The 23728-nt window shown below is 39.2% G+C and overlaps 1 protein-coding gene across 1 annotated transcript in view; it reads right to left on the reverse strand.

Moving 5' to 3' along the window:
• Positions 1–20652: 20652 nt before the first annotated feature.
• Positions 20653–23728, reverse strand: part of DPY19L3 (dpy-19-like 3 (C. elegans)) — a 34499-nt gene continuing 31423 nt past the window's right edge. The window contains exons 16-18 of the mRNA XM_009701469.1: positions 22514–22646; positions 21615–21773; positions 20653–20977 (exon numbers count right to left, since the gene is read on the reverse strand). Coding sequence (XP_009699771.1) covers positions 20816–20977; positions 21615–21773; positions 22514–22646 — 454 coding nt within the window. The 3' untranslated portion in view covers positions 20653–20815. The remainder of the gene's footprint in view (positions 20978–21614; positions 21774–22513; positions 22647–23728) is intronic.

Here is a 23728-nt window from a genome sequence, read left to right on the forward strand (position 1 = left end):
CTCATCCCTCCCCAGGCAGAGCTCCATGCGTTCCAGCTGATTATTGACACAGAGGGTGACACCCCCTCCTCCTCTCCCTTGCCTGTCCTTCCGAAAGAGCCCATATCCTTCCATTCCAACGCTCCAGTCATAGGCTGCTTGTCCTTCCGAAAGAGCCTATATCCTTCCATTCCAACACTCCAGTCGTAGGAGCCAATCCACCACATCTCTGTGATGACAGTAAGATCATAGCCCTGCAAGCATGCCCAGGTCTCCAACTCCTCTTGTTTGTTCCCCATGCTGCATGCCCCATGCCTCTGCATTTAAGTTGGTGATGAAGCTGCCTTACCAGCTGGAGTGGTGGAGATTCCTTTGTGCTGCTCTTCAGGTGCTCTCCTGCCGACCTGTGATCCCTCTCCAGCCTCTGGGCATCTATTCCTGGCACTGGCATCAAACTGGTAGGAGTGGGATGGATTGAAGTTCCCCTCCCCCAGCAATTCTTTAGCTCAGAGAGGTGATCAGGAGACATTGCAGAGCCTGGACATGTGTACCGTACCTTTTAGACCACATTGACCTAACTTTTAGGTTTATGGCCTTTATTATACACAAAACAGTCTTTGTTGTAATGTTCCTACAGTATTGGATGAATGTGCACAGACACAAGCACTTGGAGGAGAATATGGTGTCTATAATATCACAGCTGTTCCTGACTTGAACACAAACATACCTGAATTGAATAGTGTCTCGCAGTTAAACTCCCAATAGACTTCTCTGTCATGTTTAAAAAATAAATTACCCTTTATTTTAAAGGACCAGCTTCTACTCACTGACCTCACTGACGGTGACTGTATTTCAGAGACAGAAGATGATAAAATAGTTGCATTCTTTTGTATTTTATAAAGCTTTTATTATTTGGAAATGTAGTGTAGATTTTTATTTATCTGCCTTATTATATAATGCCTATGTTTGAAGGTAAATTCACATCTATTTTTATTATTCATGTAATTTTTAAAGGTATTTGAATGTGAACCATGTTCTACAGCTGGGTGGTGTAAAAGAATCGTTACCATATTCCTACCCACAATTGCTACACAAACACTTTTCTGGTTGTTTGCGCAATTTCATCTTGGATACTCAGGTGAGAGAAGTGTAACATTTTGCTTTAGCAAAGGAGTAAACTTATTCATTAAATTTTTGGAAGATTTGTAATATACCTGAACGTTTTTGTTCCATTAATCTATTCAATGCCTGTATGCGTCAGTGTAAAATACAAGAAAATTCTGGATTTTTCTGTCATCATTAGAATAACTACCTTGAAAAGTTATTTCTCAGTGACAAACAGATGTATTTGTGAGCCAGAAGCTGTGCCTTTGTTTATCCCCTACTTCATGCAGCTGTCTTCTAAGCTTCTTTGCACATTCAGGGAACTTCTGAATGGCGATTGTGTAATGGTATATTTATGCCAGCTGTCTGCTTTGTTAGGAAGTATTAGAGGTTTTTCGCTTCCATAGTCAGTTGAGTTTATTCAAAGGCAAAATATAGTCTTGATAAAATAAGTTGAAATCTGGATGTCAAAAAGCAAACTTAGCATCTTAAGCAATGCAGATGAACAGACTGTTATGTGGTATAGCTATTTCTGTTAAAAAGTGAAGTGTAAGTGTTTCTTAAATAATATTTTGATATCATACAATTTTCTCTTGAAGGTATATGACCTTCAGTCTCCTGCAGAGTCCCTGAATAGCTTCCCTGGCTGCACGCTTACAGATGGGAGCTGTGAGACCATGGGGTCGTCTTCCTGTGGTATTCATGGAAGGTGTCTTGGAGACTGGGGCTCATTTGCTTGTCACTGTTTGCCAGGTTACTATGGCTATCGATGTGATAAAGGTGAGGTCTGTTTTTCTGTTACCTTATTGATTGGCTGGTAAATTTCACAATACAGAAAACTTAAAATGTTTGCAGGTAATGATTGCTGAGGTGGTTTCTGATGTTTATGTTATGTAAAGCCATGTTTCAGTATAGTTGCCTGCAATTTTAAACAATTTCTTTTCTAATTCACTTTGAGTAATTACTTTCTCAATATCAGATAATTTCTTTAGTCCTGAGGGTGTTGTGAATAACTGCATAGTGTAGACTGCATGACAAAAGAATTGTGGAAAAAATTGTTTGTTTTCATGACAATTTTTTGTATTTGCATCTGTTTACACTTTCAGAAATATCTAATAACCTAAAACTTAAATGTGAGTGTGCCAGTACCACTTACTGTGCAGAATTAGAACGACAGAACTGGAATTAGAAATTACGGCTCTGTTGGTGTCTGGAAGAGACTCTATTGGCTTAAGGATCTCTGCTTTTGGTGTAGTAGGATCTTTTCTTTGGTCCTCATGGAGCCAAAGTTTGCAGCAAAAAGACAACTATAAAATAGCAGGTTGTGAAAATTGATTGTGGTACTTAATACTTTGTCTGCAGTCTCCTCTTTTGTCTTGGTCAGAGCTTCAGATTTCCTGCTGTCATCCTATGCGAGCACTGTAAGGAGGAGCATTAGCAGGATCAAGTCAGGAGGGAAATCACCTCTTTACAGAGGAAGATGAAGTGGGAGAGTGACTGGAGAAATTGTGGAAATAGATAAAAGGACATGTCCCAAAAGATGTTATGTCTCATGGATCTGTGCTGTGCATTGCAATTTTTTTCTTTTACTTTCAACACTTACTATGAAAATAATGGAAACAATAATATTTCCCTCTCCTCACAAAATGCTTTAAAGGTCTTTACCCTGTCCTTTTAGTTGCCAAAGAATATACCTTTGGGCCAGGAAGTTACATTCGCTATCAGCTTCCTGTCAGTGTGCCCGCCCGCAGGACGCTGTTTGAAGCCATGATTAGGACACGGCAGCCTGACAGCATCATCACGAGCATGTTGTCTCGAAATAAGGATGAACACATCACCCTACAGGTGAGCAAGGTATCCCAGACAGTAATAGCATAAAGTTAAATCAATGCCAGTGAATAATTAGCCCAGAGAAACATTAGCTTAAGAGTTGGAAATAGAACCAAAACCCTTATGCTAAGCACAAACACTTTTAAATTCGTTTTATGGACACTTACAGATCCCATCCTTCACTGATGGGATGACTGCACAACCATGGTATCCCATTGGATTTTGAAGGAATTTATTGCCAGTTACAGTGAAGTATAGTTTGCTATATAGAATAGGATGAATACTGTGTCTACCCTGGTGTCCTATTCAGCCATGGTCACGAGCGGCCGATTCTGCATAGTTCAGACTCTGCCAAGAAAGGTGCCTGTAGCAGTTCTAATGATGTCAGACTCTCAAAATGACAACCTGTTTGTTTTATACATACGACTGAATGAGTCGCTTCTTCAGCTAAGTTGGTTTAAGCTGTCAGTGTAGAGGTGATACATCAGACTCTCAGCTATTTGAAGAACCCCATAAATTTGTGCAAGAGAGATCCAGGGTAAAATTACTCTGAGTGAATTACATACTACTGTGAGTACACCACTACCAGTATTTAGGTTGTCTAGTTCAGTAGCTCCTGAAGTATCTTTGTATTACGCTGTATGTGCAATGTAAACATACCTTAAATTTAAACGAATGCTTTAAGATTGAAGTTGCAGGTCAATATAAAATATCAGGTGATGACTTTTCTTTTCTTTCTTACTACTTTGTTAATTATCCACAAGGTTGTTCAGGGATTCTTAGTGGTTTCATATAATCTGGGTGATGGAGACTATTCCGTAAGCCTTCCCTCCTACCACATTGATAATGGTGAATGGCATCATATCACACTGGAGAGAAATGAAAATGAATTTACTCTTCGCCTTTATGAAGGAGGTGGGAAGAGAGAAATTCAGAAAGCAGCAGGAAGTGATTGACCCCAGCAGCTTGGTCCTTGGAAACACCTACCCGTTCAATCAAAACAAGAGTTTTCAAGGTGAGGAATTCTTGATCTCACTGCTGAGAATATGGACCTGTAAAAATGAAGGTGTGTTGGTACTACATGGGCATATTGGAAGAAGCTTTCTAGTTTATGTAGAGCCCAAAGTAAACAGATTTCTTGCATGACACTGTGCAAAAGAGACAAACTATTCTGACTAGCAAAAAGGTACAGCAGGGAATTCTGTGCAAACGCTGTTAACTACTGGGCTTGGAACAAAGACGGTAACCTCTTCACATGACGGTACGTAGAGTGTAACTGGAGAGCCACAAGCTTCTCCCAGGTGGAGTGTGGATGGCTCATTGCATTGGATACACGGAACTGGTTCATTGCATGGTTCTGCCCAGTCCATTTGGCAACTGTCCTTCCCTACCAGGTGCAACTCCCTACGCTGAAAGGAGTATTTCAGTTTTATATACGCATTACATAGCACGCAACAAACGTCAGTTTATTACATTTATGCACTATCTTTGTATTACTGGATTTTAGAGTCACTCAGTTGAAGCATTAACCAAAATTAGAAATGGTTTATTGAATTAGAGCTAATAACTTAAATCTTTAGCAACTGAGTGGATGAAGTAATGATGTCCGTTAAAAAAACAAATCAGTTTTCATCCTGGAAATTGAATAGTTACACAAAGAAGAAATACAGAGAAATGTAAGGTTAAGATATCCATAATAGCTTTTTACTCTGGCCTCAGCTGGCAGCTCACCCTTCACCTAAAATCACAGTATAAGCAATGCACAGTTACGCAGCACGTCTTTTGGATTGACAAGGAAGACACACTGTTGCTTGGTTAAATGCACCTGGTATCTGTCTATCCTCTCTCTCTCCCATGCCTTTCACCTCTTTAACCAGATTCTAGTAAATCCATTTGAAACAAAGTGGTAGTGTTTTCACCAGATAAAAGTATTTCAGTGAATAACACAAAAGTGTGAGCAGAAAAACGTATAAAATGTATATGCATTAAACAGAATAACAACTTACAACATAAGTGTATCACAAGTTATTTAGAAAAATATTGTTTTCTATTGTTTCATTAGAAGTGTTCCAATAACTAAAGTTTATGCTGAGAACTAGAGACCGTATTTTGAATTTTTATTTATGGGAGTAATAGTATCTGGTTTTAAGTAAATATATTAAAGTCATCAAATGATTACATGAAGATAATTTTAATTAGGATAATTAATGTTGCTGTTAAGCAGCTGAAACATTAAGGACTTTGAAATTATAAAATATACTTAATTCATCAAGGTATATGCTTTTATGGTGAGGCGTCTCATGCATATGAAATTAATGCTGCACATCTCTGGTACAAACTTTCTATCAGTGACCCAAGGCTCTTTCACCATTATTTGTGGTTTGCTCTTCTATCAAGTTAAGCTGTAAACTACAATTAAAAATCAACCAAACACAATTTGGTACACATTGAAGACTGTAACAGGTTTTCCACATACAACAAATTTTCCACAATATTTGGACTTTTCTGTGGAAAACTTAGTGAAGGGATACATGTTCCACTGTCTTGAACACAAGCAGATGGGGCCTGCAGCAGCACTTGGTTCTTGTGGAAAACACTGGGAATCTTGATGAAAACTTTAACAAGTTCAGTCCAAAAATGGAGAACAGTGCTATGAAAGTTTAGGTAAATTCAGTCCTAGATTTAAACTTTGGTAGCCTGGGTCCTTTGTTAAACATAAACTGCCAAATCTTACAGCTGCTTCAAATCCTTGTGGAATGGCTTTTAAAACAGTCTCTTTGTGCCTTGCCTCAGGATGCATGAAGGATGTCAGATTTAATCACTACAGAATCCCTCTGGACACTCACGTGAAGGAGCTGGTGTCAGTATTGAGTGCCCAAGGCGTCAAAGAAGGCTGTTCTTCAGAGGCTTGTAGGAATAACCCTTGTAACCAGGAATTTATTTGTATTGATTTGTGGATGATGCATGAATGCAGGTAATTGGTGGAAATAAAAGCACAAAAGCCTCCGCATTCAGGTGGAGCTGAAGAAGTGTGCAACTTGAAGGCTGCCACTGGCAATCCCATCAAAGCAGTTGAACCACAGTGAAACACTAAGCTAGATGCCCACGTAGACATCGGGTTACTTGGAGAATGCTATCCTTTTAGGTACTACCCTTAGCTGATGTAAATCAGCGTATCTCCATTGATTCCGTAACGATTCCGGCTGCCTGTCCTAATTGAAAACGTTTAAAGAATAGCGGCAAATCCAGAATGTTTGTAAACCCTGAAAACCAGGAAAAAAGGGTGTGTTACCTGGGGTGGAGCAGAACACTGGCATGGCTAGCTGTCTTGTGAAGCTCGTGCTGTGCAATGTAGATGTGCTTTCTTTTGTTAGTGTCTGATTTCTCATACTGTCTTACGCCGTGACCTCTGTTCCCTTACAGGCCACTCGAGTTGCATTAGAAGCACCGCATCATTAAGCTCAGAGTTCTTGTGTGTGGCTGGGGCTGAGGTTAGGACGACACTAACTCAAGTTAGTTGTGCTGTGAAAGCGGGCATTTTAAGCATTACTGACTGCCACTGTCCACACAAATGGAGTTTTCTAGAGATGTACTTTTTTCTGGAAATTCACTGTGATGGAAACACAAAGAACACATCATAGCTTGTCCTGCCTGGACAGAACCGCAGAGCCTAGTCCAGCTATTTTTCACATGGGTAATCTTGCAGAAGCCAGTGGAACTATCCGAATTCTGAAAACTCCAGATGTAAGAGTTTGAAGTTGTGAAGCTCATTGTTGTATGACTGCTTTAGAAAAGACTACAATCCTGTAATTATTCTAAGTAATTTGCTTCTAGTCGCTACTTCAGAAACTGTGTATAGAGTGTCATCAAAGACTGTTTTAAAATCTGAAATGCTGTCTTTCATGCCTGCTTTTCTCGGTTTAATGATTTCATTTTGCCTTTGTCTTTTCAGTTGCCCTCCGGGACACCTGATCATGGAGAATGCCACTGGAAGACAGTGCGTCTACACTGCTTGTGCTGAAAGGCCCTGTAACTCTGGTACCTGCACCTCACAGTCACCAACCAAGTTCCGATGTCACTGCCCCAATGGCTATACTGGACGTAACTGTGAAATCACACTGGCGATCTTTCACAAGGATACAGGCCTGAGCTTTAGTTCCGTGTTTGCCATCTGCATTTGCTTTTTGGCGCTGTTAGGTAGTTATGGCAACTACATCTTGTATTACCTTTGGTGAACTCATTTATCCATCTTGCCCTGAATAGTCGTCATCTCATCCTCCTGCTGAAAAATTCAGTTTCCTAATGGAGACTTGACTCTGCCTTCTTGTCTTTGCATGGTCTCAGCTCCATCAATAACTTATTTTTCATCCCCATGTGCATATATTGCTAAGCGAATCAACATTTGTGAGCTATGGAAAGTCTTTGCAGTTTTATTTTCTGCACATTTTCACTTCACTGCTAAGGAACCGTTCAGATGTATCATTGGAAGCAAATGCAATTGAACAGCAAGAATGGAAATTGCTACCAGATAACCATTGCTTAAAATACTACTGAGCATGAAACAGCTTTTTCAGTCTAGGAGAAATATACTGTCCGATAGGAAAACACTTGGTCAGACAGGAGCAGTCTCTTGCATCTTACTGGTTGTGTCACAACTCCTAACAGCTGCTTTTGGCTTCCTCAACTATTTTCAGGCTTAGGCAGTGGGTCTCAAAAAGAAGAGGAGAGACAAAGAAGGATCTCACTAGCAAGGAAGGATCACATCTTTGAGTCCTTCTTGTTTACTCCAAGTTCATGAAAGTTTCCCCGAGTAAGGACATAGGATTTTTCTCACGGCTTTCACAGTGTTAATTACATGTCTTTCAGGAGTTGTAGTAAGAGTATGAACGTGTATTGTTGGCTATTTTGAATCCATCTGTGTAGCAACCTGAAATACCACCATTTGCCGCAACTCCACTGCATACTATGTTTGCCATGCAAATATGAACAGCAAATAACGTGGGAAGCTAACTGGTTTCACAGCTTTTGGAATCCCAGTTAGCTGAGGTCCATAATAAATTATTACATTAAAGGAGGGGTTTTTTTTTGCTGTGTCAGAGCAGTTTTATTGTGAGCTGACTTTGTGTTGCTGCCTGTGCATGACTGAACTTGACTGAAAAAACAATACCTTTTACCCAATAATCCTGCTAATCTTTCAGGTCTAAATTATGAGTAAGAATCAGTTGTTTTTAACCAAGTGGTGTGCATTGTTGTGAAAATTTTAGTAGATGTGGTTAACAATAGTATTATCACACAACTGTAACTTTTGTTAGGACAATTTTTAAGAAAATTCCTTGTTCTCAAGATTTCAGATGCCCTACACAGCTTCTAGAAAGCAGTAATGCACTTAAAAGTGATGAATTCATGCAACTTTAATTATAAATTTATAAGTTTCCAATAGATTGGGAAAGCTGCTTTTCTGACATCTGAGTACATCTTTTAAATTCAAATGTGGAACCATTTTGCAAATAAATCAATGCCAGTGTGGCTTGATGTTGCTTTGGCATCCCACAAACCTTCCCCACCCTTCCCTGCCAGGAGGGGACTTCAGCTCGTTTTGTTCAGTTAAAGACCCAGTGATACTCTGCAGCTTCCAACTGCCCTAACACTAATGCTATGGAGCAAGGAAATAATAAACTTCATAGAATGCTTTTAGTGAGAGGACTGTTTAATAACTGCTCAGGATCGTAAGAAAATAAGGCAGGAGCTTACACTGTTGGCATCTGTATGGAAGACGTACTGTCTTCAGTGGGGGTACTTCTGGTTTACACTCCCGTTACACTCGTGGAACATCGGCTGTATTCATTTTTAGTACTGGCTTTCTACTGGCGGTCACAGTAAAAGAACAGGAGAGATGCACAATATTAAAAGACTTCCTGAATATCCCAAAATCAGCTCAGCTAAAAAATGACTGCCAAAAAGTTACCACATGTAGTAACCTGTGTGACGCATTCTGCTGATTGGTGGGGGGGTGGGCAGGGAGGAGGAGGTAAAATCACATCTTGGACACGTCCATTCAGCTTGAAGGGTGTAGCTACACAGCACAGTGCAGGGCACAGACCTCCGTGTACACCGGTTTCAGTCCCAGGGTCATCGAGGTGCTGCTCCGCAGAACTGCGCTCCGCCAGGTAGATATTCTGTAAGAGATTCTGGTCTCGTTAATTGACTGCATTGTTAGGTTACAGTATCCAGTGGTTTGAGGTCTTACTAAGCTTTTATCAATTTTTAGAGAGTCAGTAACACAGTGGAACGCAAGTTTCTGTTTACGTAATGTTCAGTATCCGACGCTGAAGTTTTACAACTGTCAGTGTGTAAAATGCACCTAAGCTTATAAGAAAAATGTTTAAATTCATGGATGCTAAGGCAAAATGTGCCTGATTATTTTTTTTCTAGTAAAATGTATAAAAGTAATTTCCTCTTTTGTCTCGTGTCTTCTTGTGCTTCATTTCTGTGTAATTGTATCTGTTACTGTCATCACATCGTTACTTAAGTGTTTTTTGTATATGTTTTCTCTTACAAAGTTTAACTCAATACAGTAAATAGACAGGTCTCTGAACACCACTTGGGTCATTCAGTTCTTTAACAACTTCAAAGTTGTACTTTAAAGGGTATTTTCAAATGCTCTTTAAAGGCCTTTTCTTCTGTCTTTGATGTTCACTTGTAACTACATTGAAGAGTGCAAAAATCAAACACCTGCTGAGAAACAAAACCACGGCCTTGCTGGCTCTGACCGCAAACCAGTGCCGCAGTCCTGGTGCGGAACAGCTGCCGCCTAAGCCACCCTGCAGCACTTCTGTAGAGAAACGTTTTGTTTGCTTCTGACCGATGTTCTCTTTTGCTCCTGTGTGTTTACACAGCTCTGTTCAGTGCTGTGTTCTTGTGGGCTCGCTGGAAGACTCGCAAAGGTCTGAAGAGAGGAGTTTACCATGTATCTGCGCATCACGAGGATTTGGAGGACATCAGAGAGAATATCCTCAACTACAATGAAGAAGGGGGCGGGGAACAAGACGAAGTAAGGATCGTTGTGTTATGTTACAATTAAGAGGGGACTGGTGGCTCACCATGCTAATGGAAATATATTTTATGCTTTTCCTTTATAACTGAGGACCTGAGCCTTTGTTCTCCTGAGTCATTACTGCAATTGGCAGATGAATTATTTGCAAGGTTACGTACACAAGTGCCTATCAATTTTTAATTTGTCTTAAAGCCAGTGATATTATGTGCATATTTAAAAATGCTCGTAGAGTGAGTTTAGCAGCAAAGAACTAAGGGCTGATGGGTTTGGTGTCATGGCTGAGGAGCTTCTCAGCGGCAATTACTGCTGTAGCACTGAGGGCTTGAAAGAGCCCAACGTGAACTGTTCTGGCCGGACGGTCTCTTTCTGGAGACTCTTCATAAGAGCAGCTCCTCAGAAGGGACTTGTTATCAAAATGAGGTGCTACGCTCGTTCCTCTTAAGCCCTAATGCACGTGGTGGTTGTGGAAGAACCTTTCCGCATTTTTCTGTTTTGGAGAGAAATACACTAGTGGACACCAGCTGTGTTTATACTTATGAGTAGACCAGATTATACCCCAAACAGATAATACTACATTTCTGCTAGCTGTTTTAAGGATTTCTACATGTCAGTTTAAGTCAGAACTTTGAAAGAAAACTGCAGATGTTATAGATGAGTAATTTAAATAGATTATTTGCTGACCCACAGATGTTTGCTATGTTAAAAAATGTAAGGAACTTCATTGCCACCTTTGAAACTGTTTATTTCATGGATTCAAAAGGTGGTGGAACTCTGCAGAGGTAATAATAGTCAGGGCACTAATGTGATGAGTCAAAAAAAGCCAGTGATTTAAAAAAAAAAAAAAAACAAATTAAATGTGACCTGTACCAAAATTCCAAATACCTTCAAGAATTTTTAGTTATAAAATACAGAGAGTGTTTCACAAGGCCACCTGAGAAAATACTCTTATTTGTAGAGTATCCTTGATTTCTTGATGAATTAGTGTGGACGTAATAAATCCAGGGACATTTTCCATGTGATAACATAGACAGCTACAGGCATAAATCCTGTTTTCCTTAATCAGATTAACTTCCTCTGCAATACTTAGCAATTTTACACCCAGGTGTATAGATTGAGGAAATCCACAGTTAGCATATGACATGTTTAATTACTTTTGGAGAATTCTTAAAATACACTCCTTACTTTAAGCAGTGGAATCTAATTAGTCACTTGATGATCTTCACCTGAGGCTGTTATTTTGTCTTGAAGAAATGCTGCTTGGAGTGAAGCCTCGACAGGTTCTGGATACTGTTCCTAAATCATTCCAATTTTACAGTTGCTGGGATTCCAGCTAAAACTTTCCAGTATCCTTTTTAATACATAATTGTTTAACAGTCTAGATTTAAAAAAAAAAAAACCAAAATACCCAGAATTACAATACCTTAATCATATTCTAATGTTACTTTAACAAAAAGATCACGAGGGCACTTGGACAAGAGTTTTGTCTCTATAATGTCAGCGGAGGGTAGGACTACTGGGACAAGAGGCTGTCTTACTAAGGAGCTTCTGCACCTGAAAGAACCAAAACTATCCCTCAGAGAAATTAGTTCATAAAAATTGTAGCAGATCAGTGCGCTGTTGAGTATATACTTAATGCAGCTAAACACCAAATGCTGTTAAAAGCCAGCTTTGAAGCTAAAGGCAAGGATCGACTTGGGTTTGTAGACTGCCAACCAAGACCGGTCTATAATCACAAGCAATGTGTCTCTTTAATGAACAACTAATAGCAGTGAGGGATGATTTTAGTATCACCCAGTTCACTGAAGGGATGATCCTGAAATCTGTATTTGGACAAATGCCCATTTAAACTTTGAATGATGGAAAGTTGCCATGTTTTATTGATTATACTGGTAGCCATGCTATTATAAAATGCTCAGTGGGATCACGCTGTAGCTTGCAGTTATTTAGAGCATGCCTAAGATAGGCATCCGCGCTGTAGGTCTCACATGGTTCATAGTTTATTTCCACTAGAACGTGAAATTTTGGGACCTATAGAGACTATGAATTTAACGTGAACGGTTTCTCACTCCAGGATGCGTACAACATGGCAGAACTGCAGGTCTCTATTCAAACCAGCCCGGCCTATTCCCTCTACAAGAAGAAAGAAAACCCAACAAAACTGAACGGTCTACTCAGCGATGCCTCCCCGAGCGGGCAGCAGACCAGAACAGCAGCACGCACAGAAGCCCCTCTCGCTAGCGCAGACTTTGGTCAGTACTTGTCCAAGATTGTCACAGATGCCGACCGTCATCCCCAGGCTGTACCCCAAGACTCGCTGCAGGTGTTTTGCACCGAAGGCGAAGGCTCGGTTGCTGGCAGCCTGAGTACCCTGAGCTCCCCTGGGCTGGATGAGGGTATTGTGTACGATGACATTAAAGAGTGGGGACCGAAGTTTGAGAAACTAAGTGCACTGTACTCACATCTAGATGCAGAAGAGCTGTAGATTACCAAGTCTACTATTTTCAAAGTTTTAGAAGGAAGGGCGAAGGGCGGTTTTTCATGCTCCTGCTATGTATTACCCACCCCCCCTTTTTTTTTCCTGTTATAATAGGCGGTCAGATTCCCACTAATGAGCCACACCTTGCATCTAATTGAAAAATTTAGTAGTAAGAACTAATCTTGGGACATTTGCATTTAGGGATATCAACTTACTGGAAAGAATAACAGGAGAACTTGGAGTACTGAAGTCATTCACATACAGGATTTAAGAAGCAGATTTTTTTTTTTTTTTGTCACTAAGGTAATAAAGGACTCTCTGAGAGATCCTATGTACATAAGCTAAGATGGTGCTCAAAGCATGAAGCAAGCATGCTGTGTGTACTGTTTTCAGTAGGAGCTGTAGCAGTTATTTGAAGAAAAAAAGCACTTTGTCTTTTTCTTGTGGAAATAAAGTCCGTGTTGTATTATATCCATCTTCTTTCCCTGACAGAGCCTCAGTTATAGCACTTGCCCACTGAACATAGTGCAGATGAGAGTCCATGGATCCAGGCAAAGCACGGACGGTGATCTTTAGTTAGAACTTCTTGAAATCCCTTTATGCTGTCATATAAATGGAGAAACTGAATGTAGACACATCAAGTCAGCTGCTTGCAACTAAATACTTTTCTTAATTAACAGGCCAGGTTTTCTAAGATACTAGCCTCAAAGGTCACCAGTTAGGAGTCTTAGTAGCAAAGACCACAGTTCACCATTATCTCACACTCCTAATGGGCTACTAAACTGAGCCTAAACTAAGGACCAGCCTGAACCACGTCACTTGCATCTACAAGCCTGTCCCTCATGTTTTGCTAAACCTCCTTTCATAGAAGCGTGGCAAGAATTAGGTTTGAGAGGCTGGAGTTTGTTTTAATGGAAGCACTGACCAACTACACTCGCAGCCAAAGAATGCCTTGCCAGGAAAAGCTGACTGGGGATATAGATGGATTTTCAGTGAAGGAAAAACCCGACGTCCCTTGAATGTTGTCAGAATACCCAGTGGCTTTAGGACGTCAGAAGACTGAAGGTCTTTCCTGTATCCAAAAAAGAACTTTACTCAGCAATGGGACTTCTAAAACTAAAATCCTGTGATAAACAAAACCCTGCCAAAAGCCCAGTAATTCAAAGATGGCAAATTTCCAAAACCAAGGAATGACAGCACAAAATAATACATTAGTAGAAAACGATGATCACCTGGGGACAGAGAAACACGGGAAAACTAACAGCGGTTGCAGGGGGTGGAATATTATGCTTTAAATTATCAGGCCCTTTTTCAGACTGTTTAATGTCCAGCTAGTATTCTGAATTTTTTTTGAAACTTGACAATATTTGGAGGAAAGAAGGCTCCATAAAATTAATTTTGATTACTTTTTTTTAAATGACGACCACTTGAATACATAAATGGAGTAAAGTGCAGCACGAACACAACCTTATTCTGTGCTGTTTCTTTATACAACATGTAAATTATATACAATCAGCTGATAATATGAATATATCATATAGATTCTAAGAATTTAATTTGTTTCATTAAAACAAAGCATAAAACAATGTATTGTAAAAAACATTAAAACCGCTTTGCTTACAGTTGCTTCAGCAGCTTGTTTTGGGAGGTCTGGCTTTTATTTTTATACATATATTAAAAACATAAACAAATAGGTCAATGCAATCTGCAGGCAAGATTAATTTGTGCATTTCCCAAATGAGAAATGTTCATGAAGTACATTTGTGACACACTTTTGAAAATCTTGAGCACACAATTAACCAGTGGTTACACACTGCAGATGATGTGGCATTTTCATCCAGAAAAGCTAAATGCCATTTTCCCCATGCCTAATAGTTTTGATTCACAGCCAGTATGTAGTCTATGATTTTGTAGTTTTACTGATACATTACCTGTGAGGAAACATAGGCTAAAATATCTTGCAGTGTTCACAAGTCAGGTGTGTCAGCTTCTGTGTTTCACGATCGTAGCAGTCACAAACAGGATATGGAAAATGAAATAAATATATATTATGTACAAAAATCTATTCCTTCCCCAGCATAATTTTGTCTGCATACCTTGTGTTCTTTCCATAACTATAGATATGCTGTCATTTTGGCTGGTTTTAATTTTATTTAGCTTGTAAGCTCCTTGGGGCAAGGACTGTCTTTGCCTGTGAAGTCTCATGCATATCTAAGGCACTGTATAAAAAATAAATAAGCCTCCTGTATCCGATGTCTCTTCCTTGCGTACATTTAAGGTTCACTAAAGCTTGGACTCTACTGAATTATTTCTCTCTCGGCTTTGATCAGATACTTCCACAGACCTGAGTTCTGCTGTTCTGTCTGAAAAGCTGAAGGAAGCAGCAGTTGCTTCTGATCAATGTGTGGACTCAAGCTCTAGTTACATGCTCTAAAGAGACATTACCATTTCCGAGTTTTCGTGAGGGCTGTGGCTGGCTGGGGCCACAGACCACGACTTTTCTCAGATATCCAAGTGCTTTTTGCGTATAGCATGGTTGTGGGTTTTGCAACAGGCAGACAATTAGTCTAAGAAGGAAGAAATCCTTAACTTTACATTCAGTCACTCAAGTTGTGTTACCTGTAGGTTTATTCCCTATGCTGGGATTTTAGGCACCGAGAAGAAGCTGACGGGTAGGATGTGCACTGTGATCCTTAACATTCACAGTGTGCAACAGGACACATGTGTGGGTACAGAAGGCAGACGGTCAAAGAGCTCCAGGCTTGACAGGCAGGACAACCTGCAAGACGCTAGTATGTCTCAAAACACTCCAGTTATTTTCCTTCCTTTTCCTCCCCAGCCCATGATCGTAATCCATTCCCACATGAATACCAAGTTGCGGTTTGCAACAAAATGCAATCAGCAGAGGAGTCGGTGGTGCTTTGCTCCAAATGTGTCACAGTTAAACCAATTACTGAGCACCTCGGAAAAAAATTTAACTCCCTCACCTTCCCCAGAATGTGCCCAAATAACCTGACTACAGAGTATTCTGTGATACGGAATTTTTGGTCCTGTCTGTTGCTCTTACTCCATCCACGAGGTACTTAACTGGTCACTGGGTAAGAGTAAAAGCAAGGCTGAACACCATGCTGTAGCTTGGTGACTGGCAGCCAGATGGGCAGCTGGGTTGTGTAGGCACCGCTGCAGAGGCTCAGATGGCTCCTATTGCCGTTCCAAAAAACAGGCAATTTGGAAGCCAACCTGAAGTTGCTGCTCTACTACTCCATCTTCCTGTTACAGCCATGGCACTAATTTGTAAACAAACATAAATAACAATAACCACAACCTCAGCGCTGCTTGTGCAATTGCAGTTAGCCATACGTTTTACAGAAGCTACAGTACAAAACAAAAGGTCAGGAAATATTTTAAAACTGCTATAGGAACTTGTGTAGATACAATCTCAGTAACAGGACATACTCATTTGCAGCTGTCATGCCCTATTAAAACCTACATTTCCTCTTTCTAGGGATTACTAATTAGTTCACTTAATTTATCTGTTTTAATTTGCATGCTGCTCTTTTAATTACTGTGCAATTGCTGAAATCATATCTTCACTTGTTCTGCGTTTGCACAGACACATACAAATACTTCAGTACCTCTACAAAACAGCTTTTCACAGTATAGCACTGACATTGCTCGAGAACAGGAACAGCTGGCTTGACAACGGAAAGCTTTGCAATGGGTGAGGGGGAAATAAAAAAAATTGAATAAAAGAAATCATTGGGTCCCTAGGTAGTGGGATTTTCAGTAATCTGGTACTTTTATTAATCTTCTTCCACGTTCTTTACAGACTTTAAACATGTAGTAAGAACATTTTATTTAGTATAAAATATTTGTAAAGGTCTGAAATTTAAATAATCATGTCAATAGTAGTATTTAATCTGCCTGCCTGTCAGCTACATTAATCTTTGTGGTTTTTTTCCCCTTTTAAAATAACATTCCAAGTATATAACATGTAGCCAAGCCATACGAAAGCTGACTGTCCTTACATCTGACCTACTGGCTTGTACCAGCAGCTTTGGAAGGGAAAACGTGGTTGTAAAAGGAGCAGGATTAGGTGAGCAGAAGAAAGTTGAGCATTTTCTTAATTCTAGAAATGCTAAAAACCATGGCCATTTCCTGGGGATTTAAATAAATCTGGTAACTTGGTAACTGTTGATGAACAAGGAACATGGTTCTCTGGAACCCAGCATCCCCTCCATGCAAGCATTCCACATTATGATCACATTCCCTTAATTAATCTTATAGAAGTCCTGTCTGGACCTAATTAACATTTGGTGACAAACCTCCTCAAAAAACTCACTTCAAGAGTTCGTCACATGCAAAACTGTGACTGCACTCAGGCACCACAAATGAGGAAAAAGCCGTGCTAGACAGGCAAACATATAGCTCTGTCTATCCCACTTCTCCCTGCCGCAAGAACGCCTAGACTTTTAAAAGCTTATCTATATCAGGACATCAGAATTCAAATAAAGCACTTGATACATGTAATTTTTCTCTCACAAAGAACGCATTTTTCTTTTCATTGAGTAAGAATACTAAAGCTTGAGCTACAATGTGGAAACAAGCACATCCCTATTGGTCACAGCAAATTATATTTACTTAAATGGACTAACTGCCTCAGTCTACTGACCTTGCTAAAGTTAAAGTGTAACGGGTGATGACTGGTAAAAATCACAGTTGATACATCTTTAACTTGGACCAGAGAAAGGAAGTCCAGCAAGCTGTTAAAACACAAAGATGATTAAAAAAGTCAGTGATACACCCAATGTAAGAAGCTTAGGAAAAAAACCTGCTGAAAAATACTTTGTTTTCCTCCGTATGGACTGAAACAAAGCTGAGTCCCTAACTGCACCTTTCTCAATCCATCCCAACATAAAAACAACCCAAAAAGTGATTTTCAAACTACACAATTTATTTAGTATACAATAGTCATTACATCTTTTTACAACATGATGTTATAAAATAACTATGTTAGATTTCACTGGCAGAACATTGAAACACAAAATGAAAATATACTTATGGATCGCAAAAGCTTTTCTCCCCTAAAAACATTGCGGCTACTTGATAACATTTTGTCTCTGCGATCTAAAAAAAAGTAATTCACACCACAATTCCACTGATAACGCACAGCTTAAAAGTCCTTGCGGAGGACAGGTAACATACACAAGAAGTCGTGACAGTGCCATTCCCATTGCTAGTTTGGTGCCCTTCTCATTGCTAGTTATTGGTAAGACGTTGGTAAATGCACTACCATAAGGGTTGTTCCTGGAGGCGGGGATCATACTTAATACAATGAAACAGCGATGCCACAGCAACCACTCTGAAATAAGGTGCATCGGGATGACATAGTTCAGGAACACGTGAAGTTATTTGCAAAAGAAATGCACATTTTTAATGCAGCAAATATAGACCACAGCAAGGGATGGGAAGTACAGAAAATAATTATCAGACAACTAAACCACCACCTGCCTCCTAGAAGTCTCAGACCATTCCACCCCACCTCTAGAAGAGGCAGCATAGCCCCTTCTACCACCAGACTCCCACAACCCTGCACCTCTGCCAGCACCCACCACCCATGGCTGCTCCAGCCTTCCCAGCATGCTTTGCCCAGGCGGGGCAGCCTCTAAATGAGGGACAGAGAAGCAGCTGCTCCTGCTCTCCCAGTGCTGTGTGGATGTGCGTGGTGCTTTCCTCAGAGCTGGTAAGTGGTTCTGTTCCTTGGTGTTGTTTAGTCTACTCTTTTAAGGAGATTGGGCTTCTGAACACTGTACTACATAGTCACTGAAATACACCCTTCTCTGTAGTGTTAGCTCTTTCTGATACTGGAATGGTTGGAATTCTTCAAAAGTGTTAGGCTTTAAAGACTGTGAACTGCAAGAGTTAAGCAATTGCAAAAATACTTTGTATCTAATACTTCAAAGCGCTGGTGTGCTACTTTGGGAGATGTTTGTGTTGCAAGAAGAAACTCTGTTACTGTGGTGGCTCTGGATCATAACAGCCATTTGTTTTCCTGCTTTCCCAAGACCAACCTAGCTTGGGGTCTACCTTGTTTTAAAAAAAAACAAACCAAATCAATTTGCACTTGGTAGCTTCTATGAAAAGGTTATATGTCTCCTTTGGCAACATTAGAGACTGTATTTTTGAAAAAAAAGTCTATTTAAAAATAATTGCCATTACAGTCAGGACTTGGTCTCAGCTGTTACCTACAAGTACCACTGGATCTTGAGATCTTTCATTTCAATCTGAGGGAAGTTACTGCAGCTTTAAAGAAAGATACACCCACACTTTAAAATAAGACAATACAGCCTAGACATACTTTACCTTACGTGTGCTTGTTTTCAATTACCGTAAGGCACTCATCGAGAAATTCACTGACCCATGCTTTCAGCAAGAACAGGCATGCATCATTACAGGCCTAATTAAAGTTTTAATGCTGATTAAAATGTTTTATTATTGTATTATGTTAAACTGCAGTGGTCTCCAACCTCATTAAGGGATACAGGCTAGAAATTACTCAGGAGTTTCAGTTGCTCAGTTTAACAACCTAGCTACTGTCAATGTTTGATTTAAATACAGTCTGATTAAAGCACACCTTCCTTTTGTGTTAGCAGGAAAGTGCAGAAAGATGTTGAACACTGTTTAATGAGTACTTACTGAATATAAAATTGTTTGAGCATGTGACATAACCATCTCCTTCTCTTCAGTAATTTACGTCAGTACAACTGAAAAGGGAGAACATTTAAATTGTTTGGAATCGGAACACAGCTCAGTTGTGAAAGCTAATCTCATTACATATCTTGATTAAATTAAATGGGAGAGTTTGCCGCCAGTAGCACGTTAAGTTTCTCATCATTAGAAATTAATTGCAGTGGTAATTATTATAACTGAGTTATTTGCACAGGCCACAAACACTCTTACAGGTGTTCAAATGTTAATTCAACATTGGCCTAGAGGCACTTATTATTACAATTCTATTTTTCATAAGAAACAAATGATCCTAGTGGATGTCTAATTAAAGTTGGAGAGTACTGTTAGAATTTCAATCAGGTTTAATCTCTAATTTCAATACAAAACCAAAGCAGTGCTAAAACACAGCAAAAATCACGAGTTATCTACATAGTATTGAGTCAATACAATTCACAAAGCTCTAGCCAGTAAAAAGACAACTGGTACAAACAAATCACAAAATTCTCAGGGTTGAGGCCTGTCTTCACTTAATCTTCCAAGTCAATTTAAAATAACTCTAGTCTATCTTTTAGGATAAAGAGCAAGGAGGCAATTATTTTGTGCTAAAATATATAGCTTTGTGTCTGAAATAACATAAAGCAAAGCTCTAATACCTGAATACATTTTAAATACCGATGGTTCCTGCTGCTTTGAGAGATTAATTTTTCTTTTGTAAGGTTGGCAGTGTTCAATTTTGGTATCGTACATTTTGGAATTCACATGGGGAGAAAAGGATCCCCTGTAGTTCAAAAAGCAAATACAGAAAATACTGTTAAGAGAATCCAAGCTGAGAAATTTGGTTTTTTGTTTGTTCTGAGCATTTTACGAGGATACAAACATGCAACATGTATCAAGCATGCTCCAGCCTTTACTCCCACTAGAAATACATAACACTCCATCATTAAATGCTTAACGTTACAAACCAGTATGTTTCTGTATCACTAAAAATGCTGGACAATGATTGAAGTTTTACTTTTCAAACTTGTTTGCTGATTCTGCACTCACTGATTCTGCAATCACACTCACAAGCTTAGAAACTCATATCCGCATACATTCCCAAAGAATTCAAAAAATAGGCACTGAAAGAGCACAAGGATCTGTCAAAGAGGATCAGGCTGTAAGACAAAACTTAATTTTTGTGACTATTTTCAGTATTCACAAAGATAATGCATACTCTGTATAGGAGTAGAGTGGCCTGTTTTCATTGAATTTCTATCATTTATAGTAAAAATCCAAACTGCTGAGCAGAAATTTATAGGCTGGCTATTCTGCAGTGGTCATGCAGGCTGCCCATTTTATGTGTCTTCCAACCAGTTAAAACTGGAAAACAAATACATCCTAGGTCTTCAGAAGGTCTTTATAATCTTGACTTTATAATCAAAATGGTCCCTGCTAGCATTTATTTATGAATCTATGAAAAGTTTGGCAACAACAAGAATGCTATCAAAACTAAACTGTCTAAAAAAATAAGAATCACAGTAATTAAACAAGAAACCATCAATGTAAAATGCCTTACAAACGTAACATGTTTGTAAACTACTTCTGCATCTTCTACTGTGGGTCCTAGCATGAAAATACTGAACTTGAAGCCATGATTGGAAATGTTATTTATGCTTAGCAAGTTTGTAAACGTGGAATGTTTTGTTTTGAAACACTCTAGTGAAGTGTATGGTATAAGAAGGCAGGTTTTTTTTAATTTCCTCACAGAAGCGAGGATACAACGAAGGTTTCAAATCAGGTTCATTCTCTCCCAAACCATCCATGATCTGTAATGAAATTGAACAGATTTGTGAAATACCTTTAGCTAATTCATAGTTACAGGCAATAACAAGAAGCTAAAAACAACCTTGACAATGCATTCAGAGGGTCAGGCTGGCCAGATTTGTTAACAGTGACTGTATGAAACAAGTGGGAGGGATAAAATAACATTAAAACTGTAAGATATGTAGTATCGTCTCTATTACGGATAAAGCTGATTTGTCAGAGGTACATATCTGCTCTGGGTTATGCAGTCTGCTGTGGTTCCATGTTAGCCCTAGAAATGCTTGAAAACTCCCCTGACACAACGGAGTAATACAACCTACCACTGGTCCTGAGGGAATTGAAGCTAAGAAGTGATTTACACTCTGAAAGGGAACACTGTTTGTGTACTGCTAACCTGAAGCTCATCGGGAAGTGATTACTTATTTTGCCCAGGCTGAATTCCTCCTTTTTTAACTATCAAATACCATTAAAGGCAAGCAGTGTTCAATTTGGTGATTTTGAGAATGTCTAAAGGCTCCACTAGATTTTGCTTCCCACACTCATGATGAAGTAACCCAAGCTACTTCAAATCTTAAATGTATTTCAAAAAGAAGTTAAGCAAAATGTATTTTCTTTCTAAGTTTTGTACATAATACTTACATGGCCATTAGCTATATCAAGTAAGTCACGTAACCGACAGCCTCTACTGTGTCTTCTTTCGTAACAAATGCTGTCTTCTAGGATCACATAGTCTGTGCCAAAGGATCGCAGTATTCTGTAAACATCTTCAGGAGATCTCTTGGCATAGATCTGATAAATCTGTAGAAGAAAACTAAGCTGTAAGACACATTACGTTGCCACTATTTCTTTGTTTGCTCTTTCATGATTCCTTTATCTTGAGCCAGGGAAAGAACTGAGATTGACAATCCATGTGATTTGAATTAAATATTTTTTAAAAAGCAGCTTTATTCAGTAGCCACTTAGAGTTTTGATGTTATGGCTACTATGATGCACAACAGTACTGCTGCTTACAACAAAAACAACTGGATGGTGCTGCTGTCTGCAGAAAGGCCTTGGCAGATGCCTGTAAAACTTTCATAATGTCTAAATTGTAGGAAAGGATAGTTTCAAACAATCTCCCCAGCTTTGTATGGAGTTTCTCAAGGTGGATTCTATATAAAATGTTACATGCTAGTCTGGGAACTGAAGGGAGTATCAGGCAAATCAGGAAACGCTTCATGTGGGTTTAACAGCCCAACTGGGCAGCAGGATCTATTAATGCCAACAGTACCCAAACCAGTTCACACAGAACTAGCTTGAGTACCTAGGTACAGTTATTCAGACGAACACCAGCTGTCAGAAGTGAGTTAGCAGATGCTCAAAGTACTATGTGTTTCACAGAAGAAGTTAAATTCTGATACTACATCTGAAAGTTAGTTAGTTTAATGAGTAAAGCACGCGATGCCATTTGCAATGCGCCATTAGAGATTGTGTGTGTTTTCTGGAATGGAGCCATGGATAGGGAGAAGCATTAGCTTAAACAATCAGAATACTCTTACCTGTTTTGTTCTCTCTCTTAGATTCTTATCCTCATAATGGGGATGATTAGTTAAGGTCCGTCCAGTGCACAGTTTGACTCCTGCTAATAGCTGCATGCTCCCAGCAAACACTGCTGTGTTTGGAGTGTTTGACCTAAACAAATGTTGATAAGTCTGAGGAAGTCGCTGTAGGGGCATTTTTGCATTGCTTGTTACAGATCAGAAGGAAAAAAAAGACTGAAAAAAATATTTTTCTGCCTCCCCTCTATTCAGGGAGCAAACTGTTCAAGCAACTGTGTTTTCTTCAAATATGAAGCAGATAAATCACGATAATACTCTCTAACTGCAAATAAAAAATTTACTCTGCGCTATGAGGAAATTTAGGGAAAACATGACCCTGAAAATTTCATACTACTTCCATATTTCATATATTTCTTGGGTTCATATAGCCTCTGAATATTTGTAAATTTCTATATCCTAATTCTTTTAATATTTCAAGAAACTTACTGGGACTTAGATTTGTGTCTGATATATAAGGTATTCTATATAAAATGGATTATTTAATCTGAATGCTAAAACTTCTTGTTACTGTCCTGGCATTCACCATTTACTTGGAATGAAAACTCTGTTATGTGAGACATTAATCCTTCTATTATGACAACTGTGGGAGAGAAATTATGAAAAAAGTCACTCTAGTTGTAAAAAGTGGGGCGGGGGGCGCAGAAGACGCCAGATAGAAATGCTGTCAATTATTGGTACTGTGATCTCATCTGAAATTCAAAGCCAATCTTTAGAATTGTTATCTAAATAACACTCTTGGTATCCCAGGATTGTTTAAATACCCATAACGCAAAAACAGTTTTTTGCTCACAATCCCCCCAACAAGTTTACAATCTAAAATATATGTAAAGACACAACAGAAGGGCATAGCAAAAAGATAAAGTAAAAATGCCAGGCAACAGAGACTACTATAAACAGGCTAATTAAAAATGGTCATAGTATCCTTAAGTGTTCTCTAGCACTTTGTAGGCATATAACCATGAAAAGTTCTATGAAGACTAACACAACAGAAAGAAGCATACATTAAATCAAGTAAAATGAAATTAGAAAGGAATGTGAATAGTTGCCTAATATCTACATACATGCACATATAGCACCCATAGTATTCAAATAACTGTGACACTTTGGAGCGCACTTCAGGGAGCCTTTTAAAACTGCAGCTATATATTAAGTCTT

This window comes from Cariama cristata, unplaced genomic scaffold, assembly GCF_000690535.1.
Source record: "Cariama cristata isolate BGI_N322 unplaced genomic scaffold, ASM69053v1 scaffold44585, whole genome shotgun sequence".
In the NCBI taxonomy this organism is placed as follows: domain Eukaryota; kingdom Metazoa; phylum Chordata; class Aves; order Cariamiformes; family Cariamidae; genus Cariama; species Cariama cristata.